This window comes from Hippopotamus amphibius, chromosome 4 (genome assembly GCF_030028045.1).
Source record: "Hippopotamus amphibius kiboko isolate mHipAmp2 chromosome 4, mHipAmp2.hap2, whole genome shotgun sequence".
Lineage (NCBI taxonomy): Eukaryota > Metazoa > Chordata > Mammalia > Artiodactyla > Hippopotamidae > Hippopotamus > Hippopotamus amphibius.
In genome coordinates, this window is record NC_080189.1 from 84,419,622 (window position 1) to 84,436,355 (window position 16,734).

At 45.5% G+C, this 16,734-nt stretch overlaps 1 protein-coding gene across 1 annotated transcript in view; it reads right to left on the reverse strand.

Moving 5' to 3' along the window:
* The window catches only part of LAMB1 (laminin subunit beta 1), a 73,294-nt gene extending 57,021 nt beyond the window's left edge, over positions 1–16,273 (reverse strand). The window contains exons 1-7 of the mRNA XM_057730310.1: positions 16,080–16,273; positions 15,820–15,942; positions 14,582–14,757; positions 11,952–12,087; positions 8,694–8,767; positions 1,322–1,510; positions 1,168–1,231 (exon numbers count right to left, since the gene is read on the reverse strand). Of these exons, the coding sequence (XP_057586293.1) occupies positions 1,168–1,231; positions 1,322–1,510; positions 8,694–8,767; positions 11,952–12,087; positions 14,582–14,757; positions 15,820–15,856 (676 nt within the window). The 5' untranslated portion in view covers positions 15,857–15,942; positions 16,080–16,273. The remainder of the gene's footprint in view (positions 1–1,167; positions 1,232–1,321; positions 1,511–8,693; positions 8,768–11,951; positions 12,088–14,581; positions 14,758–15,819; positions 15,943–16,079) is intronic.
* Positions 16,274–16,734: the final 461 nt, after the last annotated feature.

Here is a 16,734-nt window from a genome sequence, read left to right on the forward strand (position 1 = left end):
TGTCACCTTAGGCATGCCAATCCAACTCTGAGTCTCAGTTGACTTATCTGTGAAATGGAACTACAATCCTCATCTTATTAAGCACATTGAGCAAGGCTGAGACCTCAGATTTTCCCCCAGGATTCTTTCTTCTCTTCTCCCTTTGACAATACGAGCTTTAGCCAAGAGTTTGAGGGTGCACACAGCCACCAGCTAGAGAGGTTTCCCAGGCGTCCGTTCCCCCTCCCCCCTGTGTAGCCAGAGGACTAATTTGGGCCAATGGATGTGACATATGGCTTCAGGCTGCTTGCCCTTTGCTTATTCCCTTCCACAGGCTGCGACAAGGACAGGGTGGGTTGATCCAGGTCTAACCATGTGGATACCAACATGAAACAGAAGGAACCTGACCTCATGGCTAGAGTTGCCAGATTGAGCAATAAAAATACATGGTGCTCAGTTAAAGTTGAATTTCAGATAAACAACTAATCATTTTAGTACGAATACAACCCAAATATCACATGAGACACGGTTATACTTAACACAAATACTGCATGGAATATGCTCACAGTAGCCACAAATGTTACATGGGATACAGTTACGCTAAAAAAAAATTGTTATTTACCTGAAAATTCATATTGAAACTGGGCATCAGTCTATACTTTCTCTGGCAAGCCTGCTTGTGGCAAGTGAATAGTAAGTACTTTATCTGGAAATCCCTCTGAGTGATTTCGTAAGAGAGAAACTTTTTCATTGGACACATTGCATTTTGGGGGATACTTTGTTACAACAGCCTAATCTGTGCCTTAATTTTATATATATATATATAAAATATACACAATGTATACATGATATATGTCATATATGATCTATATATATATACACATCATATATATATACACACACACACACACACATATATATGATAACAAGCAATAAAGTAAATAAGGGATTATGACCAGCACAATGGTTTGAGGACTTATGACATAAATCTTTTACTCTTATCAAAACATGTTCCCCATCAGTGAGGACTTTGATTACTGCCAATTTCAAGGGCATTGCAGAGAAAGTAGGAAGCAAAGCGGGTGGATTTAGCACTGAATATTTAGAATCTGGGTAGCAGTGCTCTGGTTAAGTGTTCTCCCATGATTGCTGTTTTCCATCAAAGCTTTTATTTGAAAACAAGCTTACTCTGTATCCTTGGACTGTAAGGATCTTCTATTCTGAAAGCAGGATCTAAAGCACGAAATATCACCTAAAAATAGATAAAAGAGTAATTGGTATTTTTGCAATGATCAAAAACTAGATTTGTAAGTAGAATGGAAAACAAAAAGAGCAAACAAACCTCTCCTTCCGTTGAGGGTTCAATGTCAGAATATCGGGAATCACAAATTATGTCATCGACTTTTTTCATGGGGCCGGTGGAAATGCCGGGAAATGAGCTCTCACAGTCATAGGCAAAGTATCTATACACACCCCAGGTCTTGCCAAAGTCGGATGATCGTTCTATCAGCATAGCGGCTGGACGGAATGTCTAAAGGCAGGATGGAAGAGACTCATTGGATGTTTTTATTGGTAATCTGTATTTTAAAATCTCAGAGGAAAATACCACTCAATTGTGTGCCACAAACCCTGACTGCATGTGGTTGGTATTTCAGACTGTGGTTGGATTTCAAATACTTCAAGCTGTTCCACGGAGCCTCTTTTCACAGGACAGTGCCTCGCCTCTACATTCTGTACTTTCTCCCACCCTGCCAGAGACTAGTCAGTGGCTTCTCTTTAGAAGCTGATTATGAACAGCCCTCATTAGCAGCCAAGTTTTGGTGCACTTAGCCACCATGCCCATGACATGACTGCTTAGGCTGAGTGCCTGTTCTTTCACTCATTCATTTAATCATTCAGCAGATGTGTAATCACCGCTACTCAGTACCAGACAGGGGTCTAAGTGCTGTAACTCGTCCAATGAGGTACAGGAATGGGAGAGCAATCGTTTACAAAACAACTCGTCAAGCACTATAGGAGAGTCACAAGCGGTGTGCTTCGGGAAAACAAGGGGAAGGAATTATTAACTCAAGAAGCTGGAGAACCCTGCAATTCCAGCTACACACCCCGAGAGAACAGAAAACAGAGACTCAGAGGGGCACTGGTACGTGAACATGCAGAGCAGCCGCGTTCACAACTGCCAACAAGCGGAAACCACCCCAGTGTCCATCAACAGATAAACGGATACACAAAAGGTGATGTACGTGCAATGGCCTATTATTTGGCAATCGAAAGGAATGAAGTTCTGGTACTTCCTACAACATGGATGAACCTTGGAAACATCACTCTACGTGAAACAAGCCAGACACAGAAGAAGAATGTGTGATTCCACTTACATGAAATGTATCGAATAGGCAAGTACATAGAGACAGAAAGTAGATTAGAGGTTAAGAAGGGCTGGGAGGAGGGGGTGATGAGGCGCTATTGCTTAATGGGTACAGGGTTTCTTCTTCTTGGGGTGATGAAAAAGTTCTAGAGATAGCGATGTTGGTCGCACAACATTGTGAATATACCTACTGCCACTGGAACTGCACTCTTAAAAACGGTTAAAAAGGCAAATTTTGTGCTCCATATATTTTAGTGCGTGCGCGCGCGCGCACACACACACACAACTAGGGAATGGTTCAGAGAGAAGAGAGCGTCAAACATCTAAAAACAGTAACTGGGTTTTCAGACAGTGAGTAGAGGTGGTTACAGGTGGCAGAAGGGGTTGGTTGGGAAGGAATTTGTTGCCATGCTAAGCGGTTTACTTTATGCAATGAAAGGGAAATACCGAAACATTTAAGTTAATGGAACGGAATGCTCAGATTGCACTTCAGAGAAATAACTCTGGCAGAGTTACTGGACAAGGACAAAACAAGAGACAAGGGAACCAAGTGACAGAAACAAAGATGAAGGTCTTAACTTAAGCATTACCGTGTGGATGGAGAGAAAGGCATGGGATTGACTGCTCTGAAAATTTAGTGGAAGTAAAATATGTTGAACTGCATTTGGTGATCAATTTGATTCCAGTGGAAAGCGAGAGAGGAGAAAAAAAAAAAGGAACCCCTGAGCTTAGGTAGGTGGGCAAGTGAGCTGCTGCTAACAAAGACAGAGAAGAGAAGCAAAGGCATGTGGTTTTGGTCTAGTTACATGTGGTCTGTGAGAGGTCTCTGAATCAAGACACCCACTGGACAGCTGGAGACAGTGGTCTGGACACAGCTATGAGAATGGAGCTTGAAACATGGGTTTGGGAGTCACTGTATATATATAGTATTTGAAACCTCCAAATATTTAATTTCCCCCTCAAAAGAAAAAGGCAAGATAAAAGAGAGCCAAAGTCAGTGCTCCAACATCAACAAAGGGCTAGTAGAAGACAAGAGAGTGGTGCTGGGAACTTTAACCACATTATTTCATTTAACCTTCCATGATGGGCTGAACTGTGTCCCTTCCCAAATTCTGATGTTCAAGACCTAACCCCCAGCACTTCAGACTATAGCTGTATTTAGAGACAGGGTCTTTTAAGGGGTAATGAAAATAAAATGAGGTCACTGGTGTGGGCCCTAATCGCATATGACTGGTGTCCTCAGAAGAAGAAGACATCAGGACACAGACAGGCCCAGAGGGAAAACCAGGTGAAGACACAAGGAGAACACAGTCATCTACAAGCCAAGGAGAGAGAGTGGCCACATAAGAAACCAACTCTGCTGACACCTTGATCTCAGACTTTGTGCCTCCAGAACCTTGAGAAAATACATTTCTGTTGTTTAAGCCACCCAGTCAGGGGTACTTTGTTATGGCAGCCCTACCAAACTAATACACCTTAGCCACTCATTTGTCTGACAGATGAGGAAATCGAGGCTCAGAGACATTAATTAACTCGCCAGCTATTGGCAGAGAGATTTCAGTCTAGACTGGACGAAGATCTTTCAAATCCAGGCCGAGTGAAGACCTTTTCTGCCTCATCGGCTAATGGAGTAACAGGGGCCTAAAAAATGGACGTCAGAGAGGAAGGAGGAAAAAGACAAGAATTCTGGAAACTGAGGCAAGCTGGAGATTTAGGAGGGTGTGGTGAACAGAGGCAACGGGAGAGACAAGATGAAGCGGAATGAGCACTAAAAACAGGCAAACGCGCCAACAGCGATGAACAGGGTAAGTGCCTTCCCGGAAGCAGCAGTCAGAAGATGCTGGAGGAAGAGCGAGAGAGTTAAGGCAACCCCGCCAACAGAATCTGAACAAAGACACTCACTTCTGAATTCAAACCAATGCTTGACTCACAGATACAGCGAACAAACTAGTCACCAATGGGGAGTGGGGGTGGGGGGGTAGGTACAAATTACTGGTGTAAGACAGGCTTAAGGATGTATTGTACAACACGCGGGATATAGCCAGTATTTTGTAATAACTGTAAAGTAACCTTCAAAAGTTATATAAAAGTGAAAAAACATTTTTTTAATTAGCTGCTCCACACAGCATGTGGTATCTTAGTTCCCCAACCGGGGATCAAACCTGTGCCCTCTGCAGTAGAAGCATGGAGTCTTAGCCACTAGACCACCAGGGAAGTCTCCCCAAAAACATTTTTAAAGAGATCAAATGTTGGGGGGCCAAGATGAACAATATAAGAACTTGAACAGGACCATAAAAAAAATAAAAATAAAACAAATGCATGACAGAAATCTGGGTGACAACTAATGGTGAAAACTAGTGCATGCCCAGCTCTCCTTGCACCATCCTTAATAATCCTGGGCTTTCTCACTGATAAAAGGAGACAAGGATAAGGAAATGGAAAGTCACATTTCGACAGGTTCTTTGATTTATGCATTTACTAGTTGCTCAGGGTTTTTTTTTAACCTATTCAGAAATATAAGGAAACGACACTTTATTAAACCCAAGAGAGTATTAGACTAAGAATTTTAAACTAAGGGGAAAAAAGCCCAGTAACTAATTGAACCAGCGTAAACTCCCCACAAGGACCTGTCTCCTAGGTGGGGACACTTGGAGAGAGACTAGTCTGATGTCTCTGTGGTGCAACGCAGCAGAGAGGAAGAGCCTTACAGCCAGTCCTGGCTGTGCTTCCTTCTCCCTCCCTTCCGGAACCTTCTTAGTCCCAAAAGGCCACTGATGAGTTATCCAATTTCCTATGAAGTTAGGAAGCTGCTGGAGACAGGAACAACACATTTTACCTACAGAAGGGAAGCCTTTCCGTGTTCCTTGCTGAGTCATTGACCTTCTCAGGCCTCACACTGCTGCATAGCTGCCTCTAAATTTATACTAAATAAAAGAGCTGTGAGTTTGCAAACATCTGGTTATGTACAAAATCAGACTGTAGATATGCTAACTGGGTTTTGCTAACCTAAGAAAATCCAATCCACTTAGTATACAGCCAACTCCACGCAAACACGAGTTAAAATAAACACACTCTCATATGATCCAGCAATCCCACTCCTGGGCAAGCACCCAGACAAAACTATAAATCAAAGATACATGCATCCCTGTGTTCCTAACAGCACTATTTACAAAAGCGAAGACATGGAAGCAACCTAAACATCCATCAACGGATGAATGGATAAAGAAGATGTGGTACATATATACAATGGAATATTACTCAGCCATAAAAAAGAATGAAATAATGCCATTTGCAGCAACATGGATGGACCTAGAGATTATCATACTAAGTGAAATAAGTCAGAAAGAAAAAGACAAATATTATATGCTACCACTTGTATGTGGAATCTTTTTTAAAATATAGCAAAATCAACTTATCCATGAAACAGAAACAGACTTACAGACAGAGAGAACAGACTGTGGTTGCCAAGCAGGAGGCGGCTGGAGGAGGGATAGACAGGGAGTCAGGGATTAGCAGATGCAACTATTATATACAGAATGCATACACAACAAGGTCCTACTGTATAGCACAGGGAACTATAGTCAATATCCTGTGATAAACCATAATGGAAAATAATATGAAAATTAATGTATATATGTATAACTGAATCAGTCTGCTGTACAGCAGAACTTCACACAACATTGTAAACCAACTATACTTCAATAAAACAAATTTAAAAAAAATATACACATTCTTCATCCTCACTTCCTTCCTGTCCTCACCACTCTTAATGGTATCACCATCCTCCTAGTACCCCAGCTTGGACATCTCAGTCATCTTTGATTCCTCCCTTTCCTTACCCTGCCTTCTGCTGTTCTAATCTTTCTCCAATTCATGGCTGAACCTTTGATTCTAAGTAGTCTAAATGACTCCCTTAGAAAACAGGGGGTCTTCCTCTCGGCAATGCCGCTCAAAAGCAGGAGTAGCAGAGGGTAGCAGAGCAGGGCAGCAAGGGCAGATGTGTGATTAGAAAAACTCCTCAAGTCACACTGCCAGGACTCCGGGCTGCAGGAGGAGGCGCCCTCATCCTTGAGAACCACAGCCAGCCTTTGCGTTCACACCAGCCCTCTCCCCTTACCGCTGACCTTGACAGCCTCCGGCCTCTGTGCCCTCTCTTCTCCATGCCCCAGGCCCTCCTCTGCATTTCCTCCTGGCTCCCTTCCTGAAACACGTGTCTCATTTCCTGTCGATGGCTCCCCATCTCCTATAAAGTTCACACTCCTCAGCAAGGAAGCGAGGAACTCCTGGCTGTCATCTTACTTCCCGTTCCTCCCCTCATTAGCCCAAGTTCAAGGCATGTCTACACAGTACATGCTGGATGAACCCTGCCCGAACTGTCCTACCACCAGAGCTTTGCTCTCACAGCGTCTCCTCTGCCAAGAATGGCTTTTCTTCTACCCTCTCCCCCTAAAACCCTGCTCACTCTTCCCATCCCAGATCAAGTGCAATCCCAGTCCTCTCCTCATAAAGCTTTCTCCTTTATCCCAGGCGAAAACGAATCTCACCCTCCTCCATGCTGATGTACATTGTCTAAACTCCTACCAAAGCAGTAAGCACATCCTTAGGATGCCTTCTATCTTAAGTTATTTGCAAGTACATACTTCTCCCCTGGAAGACTGGAAGCTTCCAGACAGTGCAGAGCAGTGACATGCTATCTTTGAAATCTAAGGCAGTTTTTTACAAACAGAAGATGGCTGAACTCATTTATCCACTTATTCAGTCAATATTTGTAGCGCAATTACTACATGCCAAGCATCAGCACATATAAAAGCGATCACGCTCCCACTACATGTGGTGTGGTAAGATCATCCCTGCCCCCAGGGCAGAGGGGTGTGCCACACAACCTGTGATGCAGGCGTTATTCTTCTTCCCATTTTAACAAAGAGGAAGCCGAAGCTCTGGCCACGGACGGCAGTAAAGGGCAGAACAGGGAGTCATACCCCAGCCTGTGCAACCCCGTAGACGTCAATTTTCACACATGAGCTAGGAGCCCAAAAGATGAGTTCTCTTTGACAACGTGTACCCAATCTTTACGTCTCAGTTTAATCACCGCCTCCTCTGTTTGACTTTCTGCACTTCTGCGCAGAATTTCATCTTTCGCCTCTTGCACTCACTTGAATGAGTATTCAACGACATAATATGCGCCCACACAATTTTTGGATATAAACGAACTACCCAGCTATGCAAATGGATGCCTTTTCCAAAGTAAAAGATAGGACCATAAAGATTAATAAAGACAATTTTGAGTATTTTTAGGTGTCACATAACGTGAAGGCAACATCCGAAGGTGAGTCTCAATTCTAACCGCCAAGTTGAGCACGTGGCCAATGAAGGGACAAGGCGTGATTTAGGGAAAGTCCTCCCCACCCCTCCCAGGAGCAGGTGTCACACTGTAAACCTTACCCACTCCCCCCGCCCACCCCAAGCAGCAGCAGCAGGTTCCCAGGGAGGAGCAAGGGGATGAAGAGCTCAGGCCTGGGGACCAGCAGCCCAGCATCTCTCCTAGTCAGGCTGTGACTTCCACGCCCACCCCCGGCCCTTGGCCTCCCAGGCTCAGGCAGAGGACGCAAGCAAGACTTTCATGGCTACCCGCCCACATGGTAAATCTACCCCTGGCACCTTTTCCAAACCTTAGAGAGTGTAGATAAGGCCCCCAACCCCAACTGAAAACGATTCAAAAGTGATTTTAATCTGAGAAGCAATAAGTAAATTATGGGTTTTGTGTGCACCAACATGTACTTTAAGCCATGTGAAGCCTGTCATTTCCAGGCAGCTGCTTAAGAAGAAACAAAGGGACTTTGTACAGAGGCATTCCCTAGTCCTGGAGTCATTTTACAACTCTCAAAGAAAAAGGATGGGAAAAATCCACATTGAAGAAGGCAGGCACATTTCTTAAGGAACTGTAAAAACCGTTCCCACAAATTTTGCAAAACCTTGAAAACTAAAGATAATACACTTCCTTTTCAGTTACCAAAGTCAGCATTAAAACATCAACCCAAGGGAGCAGGGATTTACTCTCCAGATGTTTTACTGTGGTTCAGGAGTGAGTCAAAGCTGCCTGTGTCCATGGGGAAATTAACAGATATCTAATTAAAAGTTTACAGTCGAATCATCTTAGAACAGTGGCTCTCTCTACTTATTGCCATGAATACAGAGTATCTGTTAAGCATAGTTACTCGTACCCATATTTAAAAGCTGTTCAATTATCCCAATTTATAGCAACAATAATGTTTAGGTTTCCATTGAGGCCAACATGCAACAGCCATCCATTTTGAAACGGAAATTTGTGAGAAAGTTAAGGATTCCTTACCTTGAAGGTCATGATGAGATGAGTGAAATGGAATTCTGCTTCCAAATCCAGTTGGATAGTTACATTTTCCACACCTATAGGAGATTTTTTTTTAAAGACAAAAGGAAACAGCAAGGTAAACAGGAACATCTGTGAACAATCGAGACTATGCTCTTCAACTATCTTTACACTCCTCATAGAAATTCTCTCGCAGTCCATCTTAAGCTGAAGATTAAATAACGATAAACCCCTGCCTGGCTTGATTCAGGTGATAAAACACATCTCAGAATGATTCTTCCCAAGTCATTCTGGATGTGCTCCCTGGAACAAGACATCTGGCAGAATGCCTTTAGTTGCTGTCAAGAAAGACATCTTTTGCTTAGGGAAAAAAACAAAAAGTCTTCCCAACCCTCTAAGCCAAGGGACTCTCAAAGGAGAAACAAGAGGGGGCACTTCCTGTGCACAGTAGGGGTTCAGCTTTGCAATCTGAAGCCCAGGGACACAATCCCCTTCCAGTTGAAACACAAATATTCCTTTTTATTCTGTGCAGCAGCAAAGAAAACAAAGAGTCCACCACGTTTTGTGAGTTACACTCCAATTTAGAAAAATCTATCCCTGATGGAGAAGACTTTGGGTGCATTTCCACAATAGAGAAACAATGCCCAAAAGACAAACAGTGGGTCAAATAAATAAACTGGCGCAGAACAAACACTAACATCTTCCCTTTCAAGGGAAAGCCTGAACAAACAAATGAGCCTTTGCACTATGCCCTGGGGGTCGATCCGTCCCACGTTAAAAGGCTAAAAAGGCCACTGGAATTCCAGGGGCAGAAAGCACCTCCTCCCCAATCCTTTGGGCCCTCAAGCCTGCCTATTTGGTGAAGGAGACCTTTCCACATTTCCTGTGCTCGAGAGAGAGCTTTCGGGGGTCCATCTTCTGGAGCAAAAGAAGTCTTAAATGCAGGAAGACAGGAATGTGTCAGAATGAATTATGTCACAGGCTGGTGTATTTTCAGGAAATCAGTAGGACTTTTGAAATAAACTCTCCCACTGGAAAACTGCCAAGTGAATTGGGGGTGGGGGGTGGGAGGGAAAGTGGTCACTGGAACGGATATGAGTTAGTTGGAATGTTAAAGAAAAACATTATAGTCATGCTAACTAACCTTATGTAACTTATGAAGAAGAACCATATTACAAACCAACTCTCATCGTTTCTTTTTGAGCGACATGTTAGCTAAGCAACTATATCTCTCCTTTTCCAGGCTTTTAAAAACCTGCACTCTTTGTTTAAAATGAAGAGATAACAAAATAATGTAAAGTACGAGCAAGACCAGGACCAGTTCTGTAACATAAAAACATATCGGGCAACGTGGCCTTGAAAAGCACATTCCATTTTAGATTCCTAACCTGATAAAGCACTGCAGGTTTTTGGGGTTTGGTTTTGTTTTGTATTTCAACCTGGGAAGAAAAATTCGTGGAGAAAAGAAACGAGATCATTCTACAGGGTGTTTGATTTCTGTCGGACCTAGGAATAAAGCGCCACGAGGGGTAAGTTAAAAGCAGCTGCACATTCCAAGCCCATTTCTGGGCCTGAGCACTGATAACTTTACATGTAAAGCTCATCTTGGACAAAACAGACAGAAAACAGATAAAATCACATTCAAAAAGAGTCTTCAATTGTGACCTATCAGACAGCATAGAGAGGGGAGATTAACAATCAGTCTGACCTTCTAAAGCTAAGTTCAGTCCATTTAATCTCATCTGATCTCTTGTGACAGAGGGACAGCATCCTCAAGCCCCTCCATTTGAAAATCTCTTCTTTCTGGCATTTGACCTCTCTTGTCCCACAAACTCAAAGTTGTAGAGACTGATTAACTCCTGATGTAACCCAGAAAAACCCTCCTCTAGAACAATAGCACGTGATGCATTATTTTACTGTCTATCAACTTGATACTGATATTGAGGCATCCTTCTTTTGTCTTTCGGTCTCACTGGAAAAACACGGACAGTCAGAAACATCCTGCGTTTGTAATAAGCTCTATGCTATTTCAGAAGTCCCCTGTAATTCAAGGGCAGACTTACAGAAACTTCTCTTTCACCCTGAACTCTCAACCAAGATGTCCTCCTATAAGAATTAACAAGGCTGTAACTGCTACATGCTTTCCGAGGTCCAGTCTATCTCAATCAAGTGGATAACCAATGAAGTCCCAAGGCTGACCAGTGAATAAGCAACCCTCCCCAGATACCAACAGTCTTTTAGAAAGTATGTGTAATTTCATAATCAATGAGTAAGAAGTCTATTAAGAGACTTCCTTTTGGAAATTCCCTGGCGGTCCAGTGGTTAGGACTCCATGCTTCCACTGCAAGGGGGCCTGGGTTCGACCTCGGACAACTAAAATCCCACACCACACGGTTCAGCAAAAACAAACAAAAAAACACTTCCTCTTTACATACTGATAAATGACTGCAAAGCACCCAAAAGCTTCCCGGGCACAGGGCATATAATAAAGGGATCTAGTAGTGCCAGGCTTTCTCTGGCCAGGCTAAGATTCCCTTCTTTGAGAGTCCTTTCTCATAAATTTTTTTAAAAAAAGATCTAGTGGTAACATTTATTGTTAATAAACACGTTAACTCTACCTTTAGTCCCCAAATTTCAGTATTCTCCTTTGAAACAACTACAAAACTAATCTGGGCTTAGTTGTACCGCAATAGTAACATCATACTTTAATTTATTAAACCAAAACCCAAGAGGTAAAGAAAAGAAAAAGGGTTGGATTCACACACTCACTGGAAAAGCTGACTTGGGGTCATTATCCATGTTGAGTGTGGAAAACTACATTGAGTGTGTTTTCAGAGAACTATTATTAAATGTTCTCTAGATGGAAGGAAGGTGGTGGGCACTGATTCTGCCCTTTCCTTTGGGGCTGACCAAAATGAAAGATGCTGTTTCGGGGAGGAATAAGGGCCTGAGCGGTGCAGGGCCTGCCCACGCCCTCCCATAGCCCCCAGTCTATGCCCACTCCCCTCAAGGAGCCTCAGGATGAACTATGAAATACTGCTTTGGTCTCGCATGAAAGACTTCTTTCTTACAGGAGGCATGTATGTCTGAAAGAAGGATCAGATTTAACAAGAGAAGTTAGTGCTTCAGGCAGTAAATCTGTCAAAGGCCACTAATTCCAGGAGAGAAACCAATCGTAATTACAAACACCCAGGAGCCTGTAAACCCCTTCCAGGTAACCAGTCATACTCCATGGAACTTGTTTCCACACTAACCACATACCATTTTCAGATTGCCACCAGATCTTAAGGCGGTTTGGAGCAAATGTCGTGACCACGTTTTCAATGAGATGACTGTCAGGGTTGAGGGTTTCATGATAAGGATCTTGTGAATTGCATATGAAGCATTTTTTGTCCTCCTGAAAGCAAAGTTAGTTTCATCAGGCTAGGAAGCAACCGCACCCACACACCAAAAATCAAGCTCACAATGCAAAAACCAAACCTACTTGCTTCAAGATAAATGAACATGCCAAAATTACGTAAATGACCGATCACCTGTCTTTCACTTTTCAACTTGAGTATGGAAAACTCCTGAAATTTTCTTCTTCTCTTGCAAATTCAAGGTCAAAAGTAAAAGAAGGCATTGTTTCCATAAGCTATTAATTTAATCAAAATGAAATTTCTAGGCTTAAGCCTTAAGCTCAGTGAATAGCTGGAGAAGCTTACTCTTGAAGCAAACTGCAGAGGAAGTTTTAGAGAATTTTTGCTGACATAAAGCAAACTGAAAATAAAGAGAACAATTCAATTGACCTGATTTTCTGAAACCCATACAAGGCAGAAACCAAGTATTAGGCAGACGTATTTAAGAAGCTTTGAGAACTACAGATCAAGACTTCTTAGCTTCTCCTCCACCTTAGCAGTGAATCCACAGTGGTGTCGTGCAGGCTAGCCTACAAACTGCTCAGAATATCCGGGAAGGGGACACCAGGCTGTCCTGTCATATTGGGAACACTGAAAACTGGGACCAATTCAAAGAACACCAAATTGGACCTTAACTGAAAATATATTTTAGGTTTTAGAGTAGCTGTGAACTTCTCATTTTCCTTCTCCCTAAAATAGGGGTCACAGGCAAAAGAGCCCTCTTTGTACTCCATCATCACGAATTATAAACAGCACCACTTTAAGTTCCCTTTTCCACATAAGACTTTGCTCTCCAAGATTGTCTGAAATGCATATTATTCTTAAATCTGAAAGTGACACAGACAGAAATCTACAGAGATCCTCACACATCTTACAAACAACATTCAAGCAAGGGTGATATCCTTATAAGGACAGTATCAACGGACTACTTCTACGTTCGTATTTATTTAGCTAGCTATTATTTATCACCTTCCTCCCAAATGGAGTTAGAAACTGGCAAGATGGACTAAGTAGAAAACAGAAGCCAGAAGTCAGGAATACAATGGGACCCTGGACAAAATACTTACACTTCCTGCCTCAATTTTTACACCTAGTGAACATTTGACAGAAGTACAAACCCAGTGCCTTTCTTTAGGCTCTGATATCTGTGAAGAGTGCTCCACAATTTCATGGCTAATCACGTAAACCAGAGTCTGACTCTACTTGCTTTTAAGACAAATAGTCTAATTCTCATTCTGGTCAAAGCTCGTTTCAGGATCTGGTGATTTATTTACAGGATGTCCTGGCCTCGAGGTAAATGTTAGCATAATGTTTTAGGTAAAATTTACATGCTGATATTAGAAAAGTAACATTAACTGCCTGCATTAACTTGTAGCCAAGGAAACTAATACTGGAGAACAATTACCAGAACTGAAAAAAAGTTTAATTATAGCCTCCCTTCTAATCAGGAGGAAGCAGTCTAGACATCTCTGTATAAACCTGGAAGCAAATAAGTGGAATCCACTTTACCACATTCCTTTGGTTTAATTTATCAGGTCTTCAGAATGGGCTCTCTTTCTGCTTTGTAAAAGTGATTCCATTTGAAAGCACCTGCATGCAAACCACATGATATTCTGTCCCACTCCCAAAGGGCAGGCAGGTCTACAGGTGGGTGCAGTGACCAAATTTAGAGCAACTGGCTTGGAACTTGCCCAGCACTGGAAACAAACCCCTTCCACTTGCTTTAGAGGAAAGAGCAGCCTCCCTTTTCATAATCAAGGAGAGTGACTTTGATTCTATCATTTATGCTTTGTGTCTTCTTTTAAAATTAGTTTTATTAAAAACGTGACTTTTGAAATCTAGGATCTGGGTCTACTTTTAGAAACAGATAACACTCTGAAATTTCATTTTGGTCCTCGTCTATCAGGGTACCATGGCAACCAGGGCATTTCGAAAAAGCAAGCATCTGATCCTGATAGCTAATGGAGGTAGATGGGAACAGCACCAAATGAGGAGAGAAAAACATTGGAGCGTTTTTCTCCAGGACTGGAGTGACCTCGCAAGGCGTCTGTCAGTGCTGGAATACCCTTTAACCAAGTGAAAGATTTGGGAAAAACCTAAGATCACCACTCAGTATATAAAAAAAGAAGAGGATAAACCACCTTTTATATACATTTCCAGACAGGAAAGATTAAAAAACAAAATAAACCAAAAAAAAAGAGACACGGGGCTTTTGGAGGCCCCGGGTCAGGGAGGGGCCAGGTCTGTCTGCAGCACTGCCTTTCCATACAGATTGTGTCGGCAACAGCAGCGGCAGGAAATGTTTGGCGGATACAACTGTGCAAACTGAGATGGGGCAAAAGGGTGAGCTACCAGCCTAATCCCGGGACCTCCCTGGCTGCCCGCGCTTCCTATCTGGATAGCTAGCAGGATGCGGAGTCCCCTGGGCCTTCCCCTTCAGTCTGGACTGGAGGAGGCGCAAGCAGAGCCCTGGAGCCATCTCTCCGCCCTCACCTGGAGGTGGCTGACGATACAGTAAGGCTCCGGTTTGTGCAGCCCGCAGGTAGAGGTCACCGAGAGCTTCTGTGCTCGGCCGATGAGAAGGTCGCCTGTGGCCGGGTAGCAGCTGCCCTCTGCGCAGCCGTAGCTGAACTCGGGCTCTTGAGCGCTCACTCGGGCTCCGCACAGAGCTGTGGACGGGGAAGGCGACACGGTAGGGCACAAGCGGGGAGCGGGCCCGGCAAAGGGAATAAGCAGGGACGGGGACAGAGTAGATTCAGGGAAAAAAAAGCAGGACACACAGAAAAGAGACACAATGGAGAGATGAACGAGGCCAGGAAGGCAGGACATGGAGAGGAGGATTCAGAAAGAAACAGATATGCCAGGTTTGTCCAGCAGCCAAGAGCATCACTCCCGAGAAACCTGCCCACACTCGCACCCACCGTGTTCTGTCCCGGGAAGCAGCACCGGCCCCTTCGACGTGCCTGACCTGTGCGCAGGGAGGCTGGTGGCCAAACTCCGCACAGCTGCACGCGCGCACGTGTGTGTCTGTGAGCCCGCGTGCACGCGGCAGCCCGTGTATACTCGGCGTGACAGCAAGAGTGTGTGCACAGAAATCTGTGACCGTGGGGGCGCGCGCGCGCATGTGTGTGCACGCTCGGAGGTGGCGGGCGCTTCGCCGGGGTATGGGGGATGGTGGGGCTCGTGGGGGACGCCACTTTGCCAAGCGAGGGGCGAGTGGACAGTCCCTGCGGCTTTGGATTGGCTTCACCAATTCGTCATTCCAGGGAAGCTCCCGGCCCAGCTGTTTCTGGCGCCATGGGGGGGGGGGGGGGCAAACAGCGATGGTTAATTAAAGCCACATGGCCCCAATCTGATCCCAGGACGAACCCTGCGCTCAGCTCGGGGCACTTTCCCGGCAAATGGGCTCCTGGGGTGCCCGCCACCCCATGAAACCTGACCCCAGTGATGGACAGACCCATCGAGAAAGGGCCGGAGATGCAAAGCCCAGAGTGGCGGCCGCGGGAGCACCCGGAGCTCTTGGCACAGCCCCCTGGGATGCAGTCACCGGCGATCCTCGCGCGCCGTCCCCGGCCACCACCAAGGGCGCTGGCGTTTAATCCCAGCGCAGAATTTCCACCCGGTCCCTCTCCCGATCCCCCAGGGTCCCCCGAAGCTGGGTCCAATAGCTTGATTTATTCTTTCCCCACGTCCGAGCCCACCCCCTTCCCCAACCGTTTCCTGGAAATTACCTAAGAAACTGAACGCGAACACCTGGAGCCGCCCCATGTCCAGTCCCCGCAGCCTAGGGGACACAGCGGAGGAGGGGAGGACACGGCCGCCGAGCCGCCGGCTCTTTCTCCCCGTCTTCCTTTCTGGAGAGGTGGAGAGAAAAAAAGGCAAATGTTCAGAGAGAGGAGAGGGGCCCTCGCATTTCCTGCCGCTCCCACGGAAGCAGGGGGTGGGAGGGTGGGGAGGGGAAAAAATCGCTCCGCCACTTTGTTCTCCTCACCCGGCGGGGCGAGCGCTCTCCCGGCTCCTGGCAGCCCCGGAGCCCAAAGAAGGGAATTAGAAAGTTTCGCCCTGGGAGGAACCGAGGGTGGCGCCTCTGCTCATGCGCACACGGGGAGCCGGGGCAGAGGGGGCGGGCAACCCGCGGCCCCGACTTGGCGGGGAGGAGGTGAGGGCCGGGTCCCACCCTCCCGCGGCGCCTCTTTTGTTTTAAGACCACATCTGCGGACTCCGCGGGGCTGCGGGGCGGCCGCCGGGTGCGGGAGGTGTTCGGGCTGGTCCCGGGGGTAAGTGTTGGGATCGCCGGACGAGAGGGCTGGTCGGGACCGACCGCGCGCTCGTGCATTTACATGTGTAAGGAGTGAGTCACGGAGAGGTGCCCAAGGCTGTAAACTCTCGCACTGAGCTCTGGGGCAGGGCCGGTTAACCCTCCTAGAGAGAGGGTCGACCAGGCAGGTTTGTTCCTGAGAAAGCAGGGAAGCCCCCTCTGTTGCTGAGCTCGGGCTGGGCGCGACATCGGATGTCTTCATTCCAAGGAAGGAAAGTGCTCTTCGCTCCGCTGCCTTTGCGCACCAACTCGGGACCTGCCTGGAGGGCCTGCCACCCAAGTGGCCACAGCATTGAATTACCCATCAATTTCTGTTTTTTTTTTGAAA